The sequence below is a fragment of the Lissotriton vulgaris genome, unplaced genomic scaffold, assembly GCF_964263255.1.
Source record: "Lissotriton vulgaris unplaced genomic scaffold, aLisVul1.2 SCAFFOLD_746, whole genome shotgun sequence".
Classification (NCBI taxonomy): Eukaryota; Metazoa; Chordata; class Amphibia; order Caudata; family Salamandridae; genus Lissotriton; species Lissotriton vulgaris.
In genome coordinates this window covers 556,987-576,826 of record NW_028253106.1, presented here as the reverse complement: position 1 = coordinate 576,826, position 19,840 = coordinate 556,987, and the positions used below count along the sequence as shown (strand labels likewise).

The 19,840-nt window shown below is 44.8% G+C and overlaps 1 protein-coding gene across 1 annotated transcript in view; it reads right to left on the bottom strand.

Annotated features, from left to right (window-relative positions):
- Positions 1-19,840, bottom strand: part of LOC147661164 (prolow-density lipoprotein receptor-related protein 1-like) — an 887,002-nt gene that overhangs the window by 334,492 nt on the left and 532,670 nt on the right. The window contains exons 11-12 of the mRNA XM_086951270.1: positions 15,495-15,720; positions 14,874-14,999 (exon numbers count right to left, since the gene is read on the bottom strand). Of these exons, the coding sequence (XP_086807396.1) occupies positions 14,874-14,999; positions 15,495-15,720 (352 nt within the window). The remainder of the gene's footprint in view (positions 1-14,873; positions 15,000-15,494; positions 15,721-19,840) is intronic.

Sequence of the window (19,840 nt, the reverse complement as noted above, 5' to 3'; positions counted from 1 at the left end):
GCCAGATACTTCTGGCCAGCCACATTTTTACTAAACTAGTCGTTACTGGTAATGTGTGTGAGGGGGTAAAATAGTTGGCGTGCCCCCCCCCCCCCCCCAACTGTTTCCATCCGCTATATAAATAAAACCCTTGGTACAGACCAAGTATGCGTGCTGCGCAATGGGAATTATTTGCAATGTCAATAGCACAAACTTGCGTAAATACGTGACCTATTGCATTGAAAATGCAATAGGTCTCGCATTTGCGAGAGATTAAGCTATTGCCATTGTAAATGACAATGCCATTTATTTATCTGTTTTCAAAACCAACACATAAATAAAGTTTGTCATTTACAATGCCAATAGCTCAAACTTTTGCAAAGGTGAAACCGTTGCATTGTAAATGCTTGTTTTGAAAAGGTGCCGATTTTGGCAAATGACTAAGCAATTGACTTTAAGACACTGAAAGGAGCCTAAAAACAAAGAAATTGGTTGCATTAGCATAAAGGTAATTTAATTCTACTTTTTATTTTAGGCTTTTTCTTATTGATAACTTTGTGCTTAGATTTACCAGCAATTGATTATAGGAAAGGAAGAGGAAGGTAGCACTGGCAGCCAAAGCCTAGGCAAACTAGTTGTGCAGAACTTCCTGGCCAGACATTGCTACTAAAGAGTCAAGAATAATCAATTGGCTTAGATCTCTGAAATATACATGCTGCAAATACAACACCTTGGCTATTGGAGAGTGTACATAGTCACCAGACTGAACTTTGAGTACTGCATATGGCGATACAGGATGTAGCCTACCTGGCAGCTGCTCAACTCTTTAAGGCCTGCAAAAATGGCACGTTCCTAGTCAAGTGATAAAAGTGCAAAGTGCACCCGATAGCAACTGTGCAAGGCCTCCTCTAAGCAGCATGGGTAGGTGGAAATAATTTCAGAAGAATGATCTCGTGCAAAGTTAACTGCAATTCAACTCCAGAACAGAGGTGGAAGGATTCCCTAGGGCAACCCTTCCTATTTGGAATACAGCAAATGGTTTAGAGGCTGACAGGCTTGCAAGTCACTTATTTCTCTGTACAAAGTTGTGTTAAGAAAGAATCCACTGTGAAATATGCCTCCGATCACATGAGGCCAAAGGCTCAAAGTTTATGCATCAGTCCAACTTAAATCAGATTAAGGTCACAAGACTGATTTGGGGGAGTGAATGTAGAAAATGTATGCATGAGACAACATGCATCTTCTGACAGCTTCGGAGACAGCGAAGGCCAGATCTGGTGTGGGACCATGTCTCTACTTTAAGCCTTGCAGGCTTCCGGGTGCACACCCTTGCCAAGTAAGGTAGCCGATAGACCTCCATTGAACAGGTGAGCATGTTGATGTTCTTAACTGGTGCCAAGTGGAACGATATTAGCCACCAGACCCGGTTTCTGGCAAAATACTTCCAGAGGCTAATATACAGGTTTTCTACAATTGGCTTATGTGGGCAAACCACTCTCAAAGAGCCATTTGTGCTGGGTGAGCAGTAATAGAGATCCCTAAAAGTGACTGGATTTGGTGTCAGAAGCTCTGAGCAGGACAAAGCTTGATGTCATTGCCGCAGAGGTCGCTTGGTCACTAACCCTGGGCGTAGTACTATGCTACGCTCACGGAGCGTGCGCAGTTTGCGCTACTCCGCACTAAGCGAATTGCACGTAGCACAGTGCAAAAACGTGTAGTGTTGCGGGCATTTTTTGCTTGCGCGTGGTACTCAACGTCAAGTTGTAACCGCGAGCGAGCAAAAATCAACATCCCGGCGAGACTTTCCTTGTTCGCGATCAGCAACAAAGTTACAGATCGCGAGCGTGGAAAATAAACCTCACGGCGAGATTCTCAACGTGGGAGGTCAGGTTTCTCATTGCGAGTGGTCCCATAAGCAAACGATCGCTCGAGATGAGAAACTACCAGTCCACGTTGAGAAAGTGGCTGCTTGAGTACAAATCTACTTGAGCGGCAGAAAACGACAGACTGCACTGTTTAAGATGCCGTTTGCAATGACTGCACAGTGCGGACAAGCATCTGGCACTAAGCAATCAGTGCTAACAGCATTTTTTCTACCGCACTATGCACTTCACTTAGCTACGCTTAGCGATACTATGCAAACTACGCCCAGGGTTATTTAGCACTGGGTTGAATTTGCCATCTTGCCTCAGCCCAAAATGTAACTTTCAGACAAAGTCACTTTTGGTGCAGTCAAACTACTCAGCAGGACAAGGTCTGAAGCTGTAGTTGGGACAAGACTCCATGAAGGTGGATACCTTCACAGCAATATCCTGTTGAGCCCCTTTTTCAGCATTGCAAAAAACTTCAAAGTGGGACAAATCTGCTTTTGTAGCCCACTTAAGACACAATCTCCCTGGGCACGTCTTAGTACCTTGGCCTGGTCAGCTGGGTACCAAAAAATGGATACGTTCACATTTGCTACAAATCCTGAGAAAGTTACTTCCCGTCACTCCTGGATCTCCCCAGCCCTTGGGACAGACTTTTAGGCACCAGGTCTCTATCCAAAGATAGTGCAGCCCTCCTTAGTAAGCCAGGCACTTTAGGAATTAGAATTTCTGCCCCTAGCAAGCATGAGCAGTACCTGGGAGTGAGTCATGAATATTTCATCCAGCAGGGCCTTCTTCAGGAAGGTTCTTCACAACTTCAAGCATGTTCTCCAGAGTTGGTTGTGAGGTTCCAATCTTGTGCTGTGCACTAGCCACTGGTCTGAGAATTTACCTACCTGACAAAGTCTCACACTAGCTGCACTTCCTTTTGCAGCTCTTCCCCATTGCCTTAAAGTAACATTTCTTAGAAGTCCTCCGTCTAAGACGGCTAAATACTTCTTCCACCAGGAGTGTCTGAGTCCCTTCAATACCACTACCCTATTTAGATGGTCTCATCCCCTCTGGCAGTGTCCAGTGGGGAATGGTGCACAAGGTTTCAGGAGCGCTCTGGGAAGGAGTAGAAGCAGCCCTATTTGGCATCTCTAGGGCAAAGGTGATAGTGCTGAGGCAGTCTTTTGCTCTGACCGGGTTTCTGCCTCATTGCAAGTAAATACCAGTTGTGTGGCCAGTTTACAATTCCTCTGCCTTCCTGTGGCTAGAAGCCAGTCTATTGTTCACCAGAAGCTGGGGTCATTCACTATAACCAGGAATGCATATTGACACCTGAAGGTGCAATGAGTTGCTGAGCTGGCTTTAAGCCACTGTTGGAAATAATCATTTTGTTAGCATTTTTTCCAGGAAGATGTGAATCATACCTTTCAGTTTCTTGAAATCGCAGCCCAAACCTACACAGGTAAAGGGTTTTCTATGCCCTCAATCAATGTGTAAAGATATTTGAAAATATGTATTGCGGCACTCCGTGAGAGGACTTAATTGTATAGGGTTATTTAAAACCTTTACAAAATACACAAAGAATGAACAATTCTAAGTAAACAAATCTCAAGTGACAAAAACTATTTATGAGAAAATACAAAAAAATATCAAAACTTCTTCAAATATCTCTGGGTCCTATCCGCATTCTAATTCAATTTAGCAGGATCTAAGAAAGGACTAAAACGCGATTATGGCAGCTGTTCATTTTAATGATGAATTTACTGGCCACAAGTACATTAAAACAATTTGTGAAGTACTTAAAATGCCGATGAGTATTCCAGTCTAAGAAAAACCTTTATAATTGTATTTTATCAGAATCTAAAAAAGGGTGCAGAGTCTTTCCACATCCATAAATCATAAAGAGCAAGCTGTAATAGACTACAGTCCTAAAACCTCTGTCCAGAATGTACAAGCAAGGAGGAATCTACGTTCACCTTAGCCAGGTAATCACTGCTTGCCTAAATGAGCATATTCCCATTGAGTGCTTTCAAAAAAGTTTTCCTTTGCACCAGGGGTACTGGACAGTTGTATACAATATGGGTGACTGTCTCTTGTTTGTATCCACAAAGCCTGCAGGTTAAATTCTGCGACTGATTTTTCAAAGAGCGAATAAAATCTTTTGATTCCATATTACCAAAGCGGTAATGTGCCACTCATATTGGGCACCCTGCTCTCTGGCATTACACGGTACACACTAGGAGTAACAATACATAAAACAGATAGTCATACATGGCAAAAACACTAGTCATCGAGGTGACACTGCAGTGCTTTCGACTACAGCCCATTGGTACTTCCATGACCATCAACCCATCATCCACCACAGACTCCCAGGGCAGCAAGAACTGGTCAAAACTGCCACTTGGCTTTGATCCCATTGGCTTGAAGATGAACATCCCCTTGATCTTTGTGCAGCTCAACTACTAAAAATGCACCAAATATTCAAAAGGCACTAAGACAACTGCAAAATGTGGTCTCTTCATTATTATTAATTTTTTTTTACAATCCATATATACCCATGAAGGTTTCTTCATGAAAGCATACTTTTGGAATCCCCAAAGGGTTTGCTCTTCATCTTCACCATTCTGCTCATTTAAAAAACAAAAATGTGCAGCTCGATCAGTGGCAGACTTCTTTGCAAGGCAAAAAGGCACTATCTACATATTTAATGTTAAAGTATGGGTTTGAATTGAAAATGTAACTGTCCTTTTGCTCACACTTCGTTCTGTGTAGTATTCATTGCAACATTTTTTAGTTGCTGCCATTTTGTCTCGTCTACGAAGCTGAGCTTCTGTCCCCACATCACTTGCCTCAGCAGAAAACTGCCTCGATGTCTCCTTCACTCATATCTCTTCAAGGCCGAATGCACTCTATTTTAACATATCTTTGCAGCTAGTTAGACCAGTTTCCATCTTCTAGAATGGCGGGCTGAGCAACATTGGGGCAGAGATAACGTGTACCCAGTCCCAGGACTGCAGCTCATTTGCTTCCTTTGTCACTGTTGCACGGACTGGAATTTTCCAGTCTGGGAGTGTACTTGGGGAATGGGAAAATGTAGAATACCAGATACGATGTTAGGGGCAGTCAGTCCTCTGCAGGCATCTCAGGAGACAGGTCAGACTGAGCTACGCTACAGTGTAATACTAATAAATGCTTTGGTTTGTATTCCGTCTGACTCTTCATTTCCTGGAAGGCAGAGAGGTGGTCGCGAGTGACAGGGTGACCAGATTCGGGTCACTTCCTTCATTTGGCGCCCGAACAGAAACTCAATCAGGCTGACCCACCTCACCTGCAACAGGGTGTGGAGGACGGTCATGCATTGGGTCAAATGGGAAAATCAGATCCCCACAAGATAGAGCTTAGTTCTCGTAGTTGCTCTGCTAGTCTGATTCAGCAGTACCTCGCCCAGCGGTCATCCTGGCTTGGGTCCTAAAAGGCGACAACCTTGGATCAGACTGTTTGGTCTGAAAAGTCGGCAGTGGAGAATAACTTTGCTTGACCTGTTTGCACCAGGTGAGTTGGTCTTGATTATTGATGAATATAGCGACATTCTTGAATAATATTGGGTATGGTCTGAAGACCACTTCTTGGCTTGCTTGAATTTGGTAGGTCTGTGGACTGTTTAGATACAGAGTGTCTGGGGATACTCTACCATGCAACTTAAATTTGGATTATTCCTGAAAATGCCTGGGGTTTGACTAATGTTTTGGTCTGGTTGTGTAGGTCAGTTAAAGAAAATTTGGTGAAGTCAGAGCACTTGCTTTTGGTTCCTTGTTCGATGCGGTTTGAGGATAGACTTTTGGTAAGGTATTGGTAAATTGCGGAATAGACAATTTGGCTCTTATTTTTTAAAAGATGCCCTGCCTTAGAAAATTGTGCAGGTGTTGTTGCTGCTCTGCTGATGCTTGGTTGGAAGAGAGGCAGCCTGCACCTCCGAAAGGCACCCAGAACTATGATATGTATATTTAGTAGACTATGGCACGAGTATACGAGGGACAATGCAGAGAAACAGTGACCTCTAACGGGTACCTTTGGTGAGCAGAAAGTTAACTTCCTTCAGGAGAAGCTGTTTGCGAGACAAAGTATTCAGTCTATGTTTGATTATCTCCAGGTATGGCAAAAAGAGGCTAAGACAAAGACTGATGAGAGCTGAGGAGGCCCGGAGAGGGAAGATGCCTACCATAACACAGAAAGCAACAGCATAAGAGAAAATAAAGGGTATAGAGTGTGCTGAACAGAAGTTTAGGCTACAATGCAATAATTCCTATGCTGTTCGAGAAGGCAATCCCTTTGTAGAGGATCTGTTAGATATGCAACCCCACCTCTGTATGACCCGCATAGAGCATTCCCAGCTGTCACACGGTCCCAGCCTCTCGTCTCCCCGCCTAATCACTTCGCTAGTGACTTGACTGCTTTAGCTGGAGCGCCTCCTGTCTCCTCTTTGACTTTGCCTGTCATGTCTGCGGTGACTGTTGGTTCTTCTGCTCTGCCTATTGCTCTAGCCTCTTCTCCCTCCTTCACTTATGCCTTCCACACAGACATGGACGTCCCTGATTCCTGCCTCGACAACAAGTGTGCCCTCCCCACAACTCTTCTACTCAGCCTTGTTAAACATTGGGATGCCTATGCATGGACTGGATGATGGGGATTGGGTGGCTGCAAAGGAAAGAATTGGGCGGGTGCTGATTCGGTCTGATGTGGGAGATAGAGAAAAAGATGGTAGCCGACCAGGCCGCCCAGTGGGCCAGGAGTCAGATTTACAGTATGGAGGATGTGTGGAGTGTATTGAGGGAATATGAACCATTGATCAGCAGCATGCCCTCCAACATATGGCGCCGACTCTGATTGGGTTGTGAAAGCAGTGATTTAAAAGTGTTATTGAGTGTATTTGAGATCATGTGTGAGCTGCTGGTATGGCCCCTGACTTATTTAGTAATGTCACAACGTTGATTTGGTATAGAGGTAGGTTGCATCGGAATACTACAACTACAGTGCCCCAGTTCTCAATGAGGGAAGTGCATCCTATCTTACACCCTAGGATACCAGAGCTGCGTGACCAGCATGATGCTGTCAGACAGCGAGTGGAGGCTCACTTCCAGGAACAGTTGATTTATACCCCTTGGAAAAGTAGTGCGGTTCTGTCTCTTAAGACTCAGTTGCCCGACCCTAGGAAAAATCAGACTGCTTATTATAAAGATTTGACAGTTGTTGACGGTGATGATGTTGGCAGACAGATTTTTTGGTTTGTTGGTGCCAGTTGATATCTGGCTGCAGGTTCACACGCAAGACCATGTAGTGGAGTTGGGCGGTACCGGGGATGAAATTAGGGCATGAGATAGAGAGGAAGCCTAACGAGAAGCTTAAGTCTGAGATACTGGCCCAGCTGGGTCGGATCACCACATACATGGACTCAACTCCGCAGAGGGTGGATTGGGACAAGTTAACAGCATGTCACCAGAATAGATGTGTGTCTTATTTCTTTACTAGGTTTGAAGGGGCGTTTCTAGATTTTAGCAGACAGGATTTGTCAACGGAGGGAGGTGTTCGATTAACAGGTTTGTTACAAATATGCTTCCTGAGATCGCGACTCGGTTGCAAACTTCAGAGAGCAGTTGGGCTATCTCCTCCCCATCTGTAATATAGAGTATGGCACAGTACTAGGAGCATAGAGAATAAAAAGAAGGCAGACAAGAAAGATAGAGCAAAAAACTAAGGTGTTGATGTAGTAGGTGTCCCGGGGGAATGGGAGGGGACGAGGCATCAACCCGGCCCGACAGCTGCCTTGTACCAGCAGGAACACCATGCCTGTGGGGCCGAACCAGTGTGCATATTGTAAGGAGGAGGGGCACTGGTGCAGTGAGTGCCCAATATTTTTGCAAAGTGTTGGGGTCCCCAGAGGACAAGGATTTGAGAGGACGGTTTCGTGAGGCAAGCAGCCATGATGAGGGCCAGAGAAGTGAGGGACGGCCAGGTCAATATGACCAGAATTATCTTGATTATGCGAGGGAGATGATAGTACTACCATGACAACTTTGATTTGGACGAAGTGACGGGACTTACTCATGGCTAGGACAGCTAGGGGCAGGGATCAGTTCCCTTCCCTGTCGATCAGCGGGGACCTTATGTTACTGATGATTTGCAGGGCTCAGCCAAGAAATTCTTGGTGGACACAGGCGCAATAATTAGCTGTTTCTCGTTCACTGGTCCCTGGGGCAGCCCTCATGGCCAAAATAATGTTTCGGTAGGCTTTTCAGGTATACCGGTTGTGAGCCCCATCTCCAAGCCACTGGAATGGACCATTGGTCCTTTTAATGTGGTTTTGCCCTTTTTATTGACATCGAATTGTGGAGAAAATTTGATGGGTCTGGATTTGTTGAAGTTGCATGCGACTATTTCGTGCTCCCCGGACAGTGTCTACATGCCCAAAGGACCAAATGTAGTAAGTGCCAAGCAGTGTTTTTCGAAGGATGAGTCCCTTCTTGCTATGTTTAAGGATGTGCCAACAACATAATGGGCCACAGGTGATATGGACATAGCGCTGTTGCAGATACCCCCTGTCTTCATCAGAGTTAAGGACAATGCTGTTCTACTTAGTCTTCCCCAGTGCAAAATACTGCAAGTGGAGCAGCAGGCGCTATTCTGGACTTACAGAATCTGATTGTGTCTGGGGTTGTGGAGGAGACAATTGCAAATGTGTGTAATAGCCCTATTTTTCCAATTTTTAAGAGGGCACCATTGGGTTCCTTGGATGATACGAGGATGTCTGTTTGTGATTGACCTGCGTGAGGTGAAAAAAATATAGTGATCCCTCAGTGTCCAATTGTCCCGACATTACTGCTCTTTCGACCACGATACCTTCCTCTACCAAATACTTTTCTGTCATTGATTTGAAGAACGCATTCTTTAGCTTAATACACCCAGACAGTAGGTATCTGTTTGGATTTACTCTTGTCGGCAGAAGCTTTAGATTCTGTTGATCTCCTCAGGGTTATACTGAAAGCCCCAGCATTTACAACTAAGCTCTAAAAGGTCAATTGGACTCCCTTGTTCTTCCCAAAGGTAAGGAATTATTGCAGTATGTGGAAGATCTCTTGATTGCTTCGGATACTGAAGGTTGCAAAGATGCAACAGTTAAATTGACGTTACATATCGCCCACCTTGGACATAGTGTCCCTTTCAAAATGTTGGTATTGTCTACAGGTCACCTACTTTCAAAGGAGGGAAGGAGACTAACACCTGATCGTATTGGTGCTATTACTAAAATGCTCATCCCCAAAACTCAACTGGATGTGCGCGTTCTTATGGGGATTACCTTGTTTTGATCCCACAGGATACCCAATTTGTCTTTACTCACGAAGCTGCTACTACACTTTACTAAAGATGTGCATTAACCCTTGCCGTGGAAGCATGTAGGTCATCATGCTTTTGAACAGCTATAAGTAGTGCTTTGCTCTGCACTGTGCTTGGCACAAAGACTATCAGAAGCTAATCGTGCTGTACGTACACGAGATGGCTGGCTGTGCACTCTGTCTTAACACAAGCCTTTGGAGGTAAGCAAAGGCTGTATGCACATTTCTCTACTTTGCTTTACCCAGTTGCCAGAGTGCTCTTGAGCTGTCTAAGAGCGGTCGCGACAGTCTCTATTCAACAATCGGCAGGGCTCGTCCTGGATACTGCCCACAGTCATGGTACCGCATGCTGTGGACACTTGCCAGAACAAATATGCAGCGCCTTACCAGTGCACGTTTGACTGGCTATGAGCTGACCCTATTTGCACTACACGTCACCATCAAAAGATGTGCCACTCTGAACCCAGCCACGCTACTATCCCTTCCTTCGGATAGTGAGGAAATAGATGTACACAATTGTGTTTTCCGTACCAAAGAGGAGACAAAGGGACGGGTAGACCGGACTGATGTCCCCCTGCCTGAACATCACGAGGAGCTATGTGTTGATGGCTCGTTTCAAATTGCTAGATGGCACAACAACTGCAGCATATGTCAAAACTACCCTACACACAGTTGAGACATCACGAGTTCCCTATCAGCCCAGGCTGCAGAGTTCAAGGCTCTTCTTCGAGCATGCTAGTTGAGTGAGGGACAGGACACACACACACACACACAACACACACACACATATATATATATATACATATATATACATATACATATATATATATATATATATATATATATATATATATATATATATATATACACACACACACAGACATGTAAGCCCTGGCACTTCTCAAGTTAGTAATAGTGAAGTGCAGTGCACACACGGCAATTACGGATTATGTTGGTTGGGGAAATGCCTTTGCAGATCTGACCGCTAACGAGACAGCCCGAACTTAGATGAAAAGGATGTTTGTGGCAGGTCCCGCTAGGTGGGTACCAGAGTGTGCGATGTTTGAAGATACGCTGGAAAATGTTCAGGAAATCAAGTGAGGCAACGATTGAGGAGTTGGCAGTAAAGTACAGCTTATTTGGATAAAGATGGGTGTTGGACTGACAAATCTGGAAAGAGGAGATGGATGCTACCAGACACATGCCCTTCCTGTGGTCACTATGGCGCACTGGCAAGCCTACATTAGTGCAAGGGGGATTTGTAAACTGTTAGATCCTGTATGGCGGAATATTCACAAAGTTGCTGCCCACCTGGTGAAGTATTGCATGGTCTGCCTGATGCCCAACCCGGGAAAGGGTACTCCTACCACTGCTGGCAGCTTCGAACCGCCTTCTTTCCCTTTTCAGGTTCTCCAGATGGACTACATCAAAATGGAACAAGTCAACAGCTTGAGATATGTACTGGTAGTGGTCTGTGCATTTAGCAAATGGATTGAGGCTTATCCTACTAAAGAGAATACAGCCATGGCAACAGCAAAGGTGCTCTTGAAATAGTTCTTTCAGCACTTTGGTTTGCCCTGTTTGATTTGGAGTGACAATGGAAGTCATTTTAATGCAAAAGCTATTCAGCTGGTGTGCGCCGGGTTACACATCAGGCAAAAGTTTCATGCAGCAAACCACCCCCAATCAGCATGTTTAGATAAGTACAATGGTACTCTGCAACAGAAATGGCAAAGATCCGAGAGAGCACAGGTTTGCAGTGGCCAGATGCCTTACATCTAGCGCTATTGTCTACTAGAGCTACAGCCCACTCTAGAACAGGTCAGTCACCGTACGAGGTAGTATTTGCCCGCCCCGCAAATGTTAGAGGCGGCCCCGGACCTCGCCGTTTCTCAGATAGAGTACCCCTTGCTTGTGTACAGTCTATGAATTGAATACAAATTTGCATTCCATTCACCAAAAGATTTCCGAAACCCTGCAACAAAATCCAGAGAGTCTGGGCCACGATATACAGCCCAGGGATTGGTCTGTAATTATCAGAGGAAGAGCGGCTTGGAGCCTCATTGGAAAGGGCCCTTCCAGGTACTTCTCACCATCAAAACTGCAGGGAAGGTCAGCGGCTGGAAGAATTGTATACACAGTACCCATTACAAACTGGTACCCCTGCCCTTGCCCTACGACCAATGGTGCCTGGATGGGATTGGCGACAGACTGAGCAGGTACCACGTTTTATTCCCTTGTCAGATGCCCGCCTCACATGGGCACCAACTGAGGAAGAGCCACGCGGTGCTGTATGAGGCAGTGCCACCTGAAATTAAGGCCAACCAGGAGCCCCCACCTGTTGATCCTCCTGTGCTTGAGTCACGGGCTGTTGAGCCCCAGCCTATTGGCATGTCTGCATTTAAGCCTTTGCCCCTTGACCCAACCCCCTTTTTTCTGACCCCTCTGTGCCTGGAGTGTTTATGTACAATTTGCGACCCCGCCAAATCAAAAGTGCACCAAAGGGAAAGTCAGATTAGTAGGGATGGACGGCATTGCTGCAGAATAGGGCGAACGTACCCGGTCCTTGGTACCAATGATAGCTAAGGGAAAGGGAGATTGGTGCACTGTTGGACAGTCAGTAAACAGGGTAAACAAACTGCATTTCTGAAACAAAATACTTGGCCCTGCAACGTGGGATCTGGATCCGAGCTAGACGAACAGCTCCACTACCGGTGCTCAACAGCGCCTGCGACTAACAATAAGGGTCCACCAGTGTGGGCCAGATGGAAGCTGGAAAGTATATTGTCTCATTTCCTTGCTTGATTTCCATTTGGCTCCAAGTTTAAGTCTTTTCTTCTGGCTTAAGAACATGTACCCCCTTGGTCGCCCCATTCAGGAGGAAGCACAGCCCTTTGCAGTTCCGCATCCTATGGGGGATGGGCCTGTTTGGTCCTCCTGGTTGGCTAAAAGTAAAGCTGTGTTCATAATCCTTATTTTGATCTCTCATAATACTTAGAATAGCATATTTCCTTGAGGAGAAATATCCTCTGCACACTTTGATTGGTGCTATGCCTGTTCCCCCTGAACATCTCCATCACCCTGGCACCTCATAAGGAGGTAAACCGAAAGTCCTATAAAGATAATGTGTTTATTCAGACTCTGCATCAAGCACACTGCCTATAATACAACAAAATGTTGGGTATGTGGGTTGTTGCCTTCAGTGACTCCGAAGTGAGAATTTGTGGTCCATGTCTTTGTCATATCCCAGTAGCTGTGAAGGGTGGTTTGCATTTGTCAGTATGGTGCATCAGTCTTCCTGGGCTGGTACCTTAGAGCAGGGGTCTCCAAACCGGTCCTGGAGTGTCCGATCCGTGCCAGATTTTTTGGATATCCCCATTGAGATACATGTAGTAATTTTAAAAATCTGGCATGGATCCGGACCTCCAGGATCGGTTTGGAGACCCCTGCCTTACAACGAAAGAGTACTAGCTCTCGCACCCCAGCACACACTAAGTTTTCAGCATGAAACCCCCCGCCGGTGCTCCCATAGGCCGAGAGATGTTTGGTAGATTGTTTTTGGGCTCTTGCATTCATACATACAAGGGAGTGAGAAAAGGGGAAGTGGTCCCAGGCAGAGATGGATAATTTCCTGCAGTTCAACACATCAGAAAATTACCAGTCCTTTCAGGCCCGTAATGTTACTGAAGATAAGCCAATACCCCTGTCAGTGGCTGATGCTACAGCTCCTTTTTGTGTTCAGGGGGCCGGGAGCATAGAGGTGAGGGAGAGACGATGCAACACCACTTAAAATTTGAGTAATAACTAGTCCACCCTGATACCACCGCCAAATGTATTTGTTTTGTGGATGGGTGGTCGGGAAGGTGCTATCTTTCTTACCTTTTGCCCCCAGTGTATATAGCCCCTCCCAATTACCATAAAGACAATCGCTTGCGGCGTAGACCGGTCTATGCGTCCCGGGTGAGGAGGATGATTAGTACAGATGACAGACACAGACACCACTGTACAGCAGTTTACGAGTGCAATTAAAGATATCATATCCCTCTGAGGGCCTATGGCTAATAGTCTTAACATCCGACGACTTACCAGTGTGGTGGAGGGAGTCCTTAATACCACTGCAGAGATTTTGACCAATATCACAGTAGAGGTCCAGGCTACGAGACTCGTTGCCCTTGAGAATCTGATGGTGTTAGACGCCATCCTTTCCGATTGGGGTGGGGACTGCCGCGTCATCGGAAGTATCTGCTGCGTATACATACCAGACCACGCTCCGAACGTGTATGCTGCTTTACAGAAGCTCTGTAAGCTTGCCTCTGACATTCACCTGGAGAATGGCATGTGGGCTCACAGGGTGGTTTTGGGGCCTCTTTGCATCTTGGGGTTGGAAGATTATTTTTTCCTGGTTGTCATAGGTGGTGCTACCCTAGCATGTTGTCTGTGCATACACTGCCTTCCTGCCTGTTGTGGTTGCTGTATCAATCCTGACCCCCTTGCCCAAAGCCCCCAGAACATGATGCTCAGAGCAGAGTCATGATGCAGGACTTTCAAGAGATGTGTATTGATGAGGGCATTTTTGATTATTATTTATGTGTGCCTAGCCTTGTAGTGTATTTGGTCCTCGTTGGTAGTCCCAACATAAATGTTGCCTATAGTACGATCATCTTGGTTTTAGAATTGTAAGGCCCTAACCTGATGGCACCCATAAAATTTAGCAATGTATGCTAAAAGGGTCGGTTAGAATTGAAAATGTAACGGTCCTGTTGCTCACACTTCTTTCTGTATTAAATTATCATTCATTGCACCATTTTTAGTTGCCGCCATTTTTGTCTCATGTTCAAAGCTGAGCTTCTGCCACCACATCGCTTGCCTCAGCAGAAAACGGACTCAATGCCTCCTTCGCTCATCTCTTCAAGGCAGAGCTTCGCTGCACTAATGAATGTACTCTATTGTAACATACCTTTGCAGCTAGTTAGACACGTTCCCAACTTCTAGAATGACTGGCATGAGCAGAATGGTGTGCATGGGCAGGGCAACCTTGGGGCAGAGTCAACGTGTACCCAGTCCCAGGACTGCAGCTTATTATTTGCCTCCTTTGTCCACTGTTGCACTGACTGGAATTTTCCAGTCTGGGCGTGTACTTGGGGAATTGGAAAATGTAGAATACCTGATATCATGTTAGAGGCAGTCAGTCCCTCGGCAGTCATCCCAGGACACTGGTCAGACTAGGCTCTGCTGCAGCGCAATATTAATAAATGCTTTGGTTTGTATTCTGTCTGATCGACTCTTCATTTCCTGGAAGGCAGAGAAGTGGTCGCTAGTGACCCGGGTGGCCCAATTTGGGTCACTTACTTCAAATGCACTGTGCAAAATTAGTTACAATTCAAAATTTGTTATTGCAAGTGGTGCTTTTTACTTACGAAAACCACAGAACATAAGTTAATATACATTTCATTTCACAAGATATATAGTAACAAAATAAGACCGCATTTAACAGCAACAGGGCCCTGTCCAAATGAAGAGGCATCCATTAATTATTAGCATACTTTACTGCGCTGAAATGAATCTGTTGCATGTCCCTGATGTTAATTCTATTGAGACTCAGAGTGATATTCATTGACTAAAACCTGCTTCTAGCAGACAAACTCACTTTCACACTGGCCAGAGGGCAGGAGGAGGGTGCCATCCGGGCAAGCACACTTGTAGCTGTGGATGTGAACTGGCGACAACAGGCAGAGGTGGCTGCAGGCTCCGGGGACGCATGGAGAGGGCGTGCCTAAGGAAAGGGAAATAATTATGCGGTTGGAACAAATGCCGTACAGGAGTCGAGAAGAATCGTTTGAACAGTAATAAAGTCTGCTAGAATACCAAGGTAGTAAACATCTTTCCATGATATTGCATAAATAGGAGACACTCCAAGTTCACCAATGCATTTGATCTGGCAACAGAAGAGTTAAGCACCCAAAGGAAAATACACAAACTTAGGATTCAAATTCTTATAAACCTAGAGCTACTGCTGAAGAGTTACGTGAAACTACAACATGGCTCCCTTCATTTTTAGTATGGATAAAACTTACTCTAACACAAAAATAAAAACCATTTGTCCCCTCAAAAACAGAGTACAGAAGTTGTGTTTATGGAATAGTACACGGAGCTAATTTGTTCAAATTAACCACGCAAACCTTCATACATTTTTAAGTAAACCTGGTTTTCTTTTTTTGCAGTTGAGAAGCCGGTGTTCCGACCTCAGAGTTCCTCGAGACGGACTTACCTCTGGGTTGCTGGAGCTCATGGAGCACAGTAAAGGCAGAGATGGAGCCGTTCCGCAGGACTTCCTTCTCTTCCGGGTTGTTGCTGGGAGCAAACAACAGCTGAGCCTCGTCCGCCCAGAAGAACCAGCCCTCAAACACGGCCAGCCCCAGCGGGTCCTGGTCTTTCTTCAGGATCTCCGGGAAGGAGAGGCGTCCACTGCCGTCGAGCTTGATGGTCTCTATGGACTGAAGGAAAAGGACCAGGCAGGTCAATCAGAACCAGTGCTCGGCACAGGTGCACAGGCACATACAAGTCCAAAACAGACAACACTAACAGATGCATGCTCAAAAACGAATCAGTTTGTAAGTCTACGGATAGAAAACATGGCTGCTTCTAAAGAAAATAAAGATTAAGTACAAGGGCAATGTTTTGCACATACACCTTAACTCCATTTCAGAAATGCACATCTGGGAAACGTTCTAACCTATTACACAAAGGCTGCGGGCACCAACAGCACAAGATTCCCTAACGTACACACAGCACAATTACAAGATGTGCATCAAGCACGCACACGAACAGGACGGACAAGTCAACATAAGAGGAAGCAGTGCAAGCTTCCTTCTCACGCAGGTACACAGCATAGCCCGCAGTACTGCAGGGTTTTTTTAAGTGCAGAAGGCAAGTATAGCAGAGCGACAGTGCACGCTTTCGAGACACGCATCAACATTAGCATGGGCAGAATAACTGCAAGTTTACTTCACAACCGTGAGTAGGCTAAGCTCCACTCACCAAGTAACAGAAAGGAGAACAGTCGTACGGCAGATTTACAACGTCCACAAAAGATACATCTGCATGCATTTAAATCGAAATGGAATCATTTACCCAATTCATGATTACAGTATAGATGTAGAAATACTCAAAAGCGTGACTGCGTCTGGTGAAGCGACGGAGCACTAAAGGTCAGGAGCCCAGGTACACTTTAGAACCATTACCGTGAGATAAGGAGAAGCTCAACAGCCAACAAGTAAGGTGGGAGCATTCAGCAAACTAGGGCATTTTCGGGATCTTGTGAACTGTAGGATTGGAGCAGGTTTTACGTCAGTCTGGCTGCTGCTCCAGACCCTGCTATAGAGGCCATCCTTCTAGTCTTTGGCCCTGCATCTCCTTGTCCCCAGTTTGGCAATTGTTTGGCTCCCTGTGTGGCACTGTCCACCTGAGATTGCCAAATTCCCGTCTAGGAATGCAGGGATGTTTCTTTTGTAGTCCTTTTTAAGAGACACAGGATGGTTTTAAACAGGATGCAGCTCCACAGCTGGAGCCAGCATGGTTACTTCAGGGAGGGGCTGCCTATTTCCTACATGACCATGAGGAGGCCCGCAGCAGTATTTGCAACTCAATTCATGGGTAGCAAGGTAGCGTTAGAAGGATAAGTAAAGCATTTCTTCCTGGACAAATACCATTTCCTGGTACTCACTCCTCCATTGCCTTCTGGGAATGCTCCATGTCCGCTATCTGCAGGCCCAGTGTCACCAACGGACTTTCCAAATGGTGCCGGGCATGGCCAATGGCCACACCCGTGAGAGGGATGTATAATTATATTCAAACGAAAGCACTTCCTGGAAGGCTGAATGATACACCACCCACACAGTCAACAAGATTACATGAAACTGAAGGACTACTCTAGAAGGAACCAAAGTCCAAGGAGTATATTTTGAAGACTTGGTAAACATAGGTCATGACTTCTGCACGGTCAAGCCAGACTTAGAAACAAAGCTATATTGCGACTGCAGTTAGTCTGTAGTAATGCAGTTTTTATGTGCATAAAATGCACAAGCATAAGTATTTTATGCAACTGTGTGTAATTAAGATAACTGCTGCTGGTCAGTAACTATCCGGAGCAGATTTTTGTTTTACAAAGTTTCCTATTTGCTCACAATAGGGTCACCTCTACAAGTCTATTACACATTGTAATGTAGGCGGTCAACAAGGTGGGATTTCCCTTCTGACAATAGACTGCATGAGTGAGGGGGTTATGGTGGCATTGCTTACAGCTGAGGCACAGTCTCTACAATTTAGTTCATCATAATTGTATTCAAAAGACATTTTTAAGGAGAATTTGTAGTTTAATAGAACTGTTACTGATGTTAGATACCATAACTCCGCTTAACCCAAGTTCGCAGATTTGTCATGGTATACTTAAATTAAAGCATGGAATTAACCTTGCCATCAGACAACACCCCCTGCCCAGTATTCCCAGCTCCCAGTACCTTCTCTGCACAGTTGCACCCACAGCCAGTGCAGTGTGATCTGGGCACGGCACAGCTTTCAACATGCTTGTATCCAGTTTGGATATGGAGAAAAATGTGTTTACATCTTGTGATCACTACCTCCACATAACCCATTTGGGATATCCTACGTACACCACACATGCTCCCTGTTATCCCCAAACTGCCCAAATGTGTCCTCTGGGCATGCCCTGCACCCACATTGCTTGCTCCCAGGGACCACAATTCCTGCTTGACAAAGATCATGGTTTGGTATTGAAAGAGCACAAATTTGCTCTGTCGTTTGTAGGGATGCATTATAATCATGAATTGTCCATACCCGCATATAATCTATATGTCAACCTTTGGGCCATTAGATCATGTATTGTAATAACATGCAAAGTGAAGTGATAATCATATTTTCGGATAACGTGGAGAAATCAATATTGCAATTACATACGTTTAGATGAAAACCTTAATTTGAAAAATTGTAACTGTGACTAATGAACGTATATAATTTGTATGCTTATGAAATGCATTGATTTAAATGTGCTCAATAACCGTGATCATGTATAAGTGTTTATGAATTTATGTACCGTTGGTGACCAAATTCTGTAGGCTTAAAGCATATTTCTCCCAGAGGCACTCATGTTAGATTTGCTAGTAAGATTCATGTGTATGCAGAATTTGTAGCTCACGTTTCCCCACGCAGGTGGCAGAAGGAGTCGGTTAGATAGAATAATGTCTTTGTTTTAGGAGTTAGGCTTAGGAAGCAGATGCATTGAACGGCGATGCTGCTAATGTGGGATGGTGTGCTCATTAGCGAAAGCCTGGGAATCAATGTCATTGAGCCAAGGCCTGGGAGCCTCGCTGCCACATGGAAAGTTACCTTCGAGGTGGTGTCTTGAGTGGATGGGGCGATATTGCACAGCATTGTGGGAAGTCTCACACCACTTTTTGCATTGGAGTTAGGGACAGTCTGGGGACTTCTGCCTTGTCAGAAGAGGGCATCTTAGAATGAGCTCTTTAGCTTTATGCTGCTTGACAGACTCAACGTGAGCGGTCTCCTTGGGAGCCCTTCACATGCCTAGACCTTTTCACAACTTGCCTGGGGAAAGTGCTAAGTAGGGATGTCACGATAGCGATAGTGTAGGGACAGACTAATGCTTTTTACTTATGAACTTCCAATGTAGAGGACACTATATTAAAGCAGTCATCTTTTGCATCCTAATTCTCGATTTATTCTATGTATGCTGCATGGTCTTAAATTCACCCGTAGATTTGGCTTTGTATTAGTTCCATTGTATTTCTATTCCCTCGTCCTGAGGTGGTTGTATGTCCCACTGTTCTTTGCTTTGTAATAAATCGAATTTAACTTTGGTTAGAGAGTCTGTGATCCTTCAGAGTCATGGTTCATTGCAACTGCAATACTTCAGTCAAAACACTTTATTTCGATTTAAAATCATAAAAGACAGAATAAAAAACATACTACATAAAAGTTTAAAATATTAGAATAAATATATGTACGAATATTACGATCAATATACAGACTATTTACAGTACATGAATTCATCATTATTTTAGTCAGAGTCAAATAAATCTAATAAAAAATTTATCAGAGTATGGGACCAACAGAATATTTAAAGACAGTGTTTTTGTTATCGATCCGGGCCGCAGCCACCAGAAAACTTGCAACGCTGTAAATGTTACGTGTGCTACTAAGCTTTTGCAAATAAAGCAGGGCAGGCCTTACTTGTACAAAACCAGCCTCTCGCAATATCGGGGTTAAAAATGTTTTCCGAATCTCAGAATAAAACTCACAAAACATAACAAAATGCAGGGTGTCTTGTGTGGAGAAATTATCGCAAGAATAGGGCACAGAATTTACTGTTTTTTCCCCAATTTGAAAAAGCACCTAGGGTGAGGTGAATTAAGTTAAACCGAAATCTGACCATCAGGTAGCGATGTAATGGCTTGGTTACAATTTTTAGGTAAGGTTCGATGGAGGGGGAAGTTAATAAAGCATAATAAGCACACACTTTCATTAACTCCTGCTCCTCCCGCTCCATTTCTAGCATGTTCAGAAAGTTGCAATTAATCC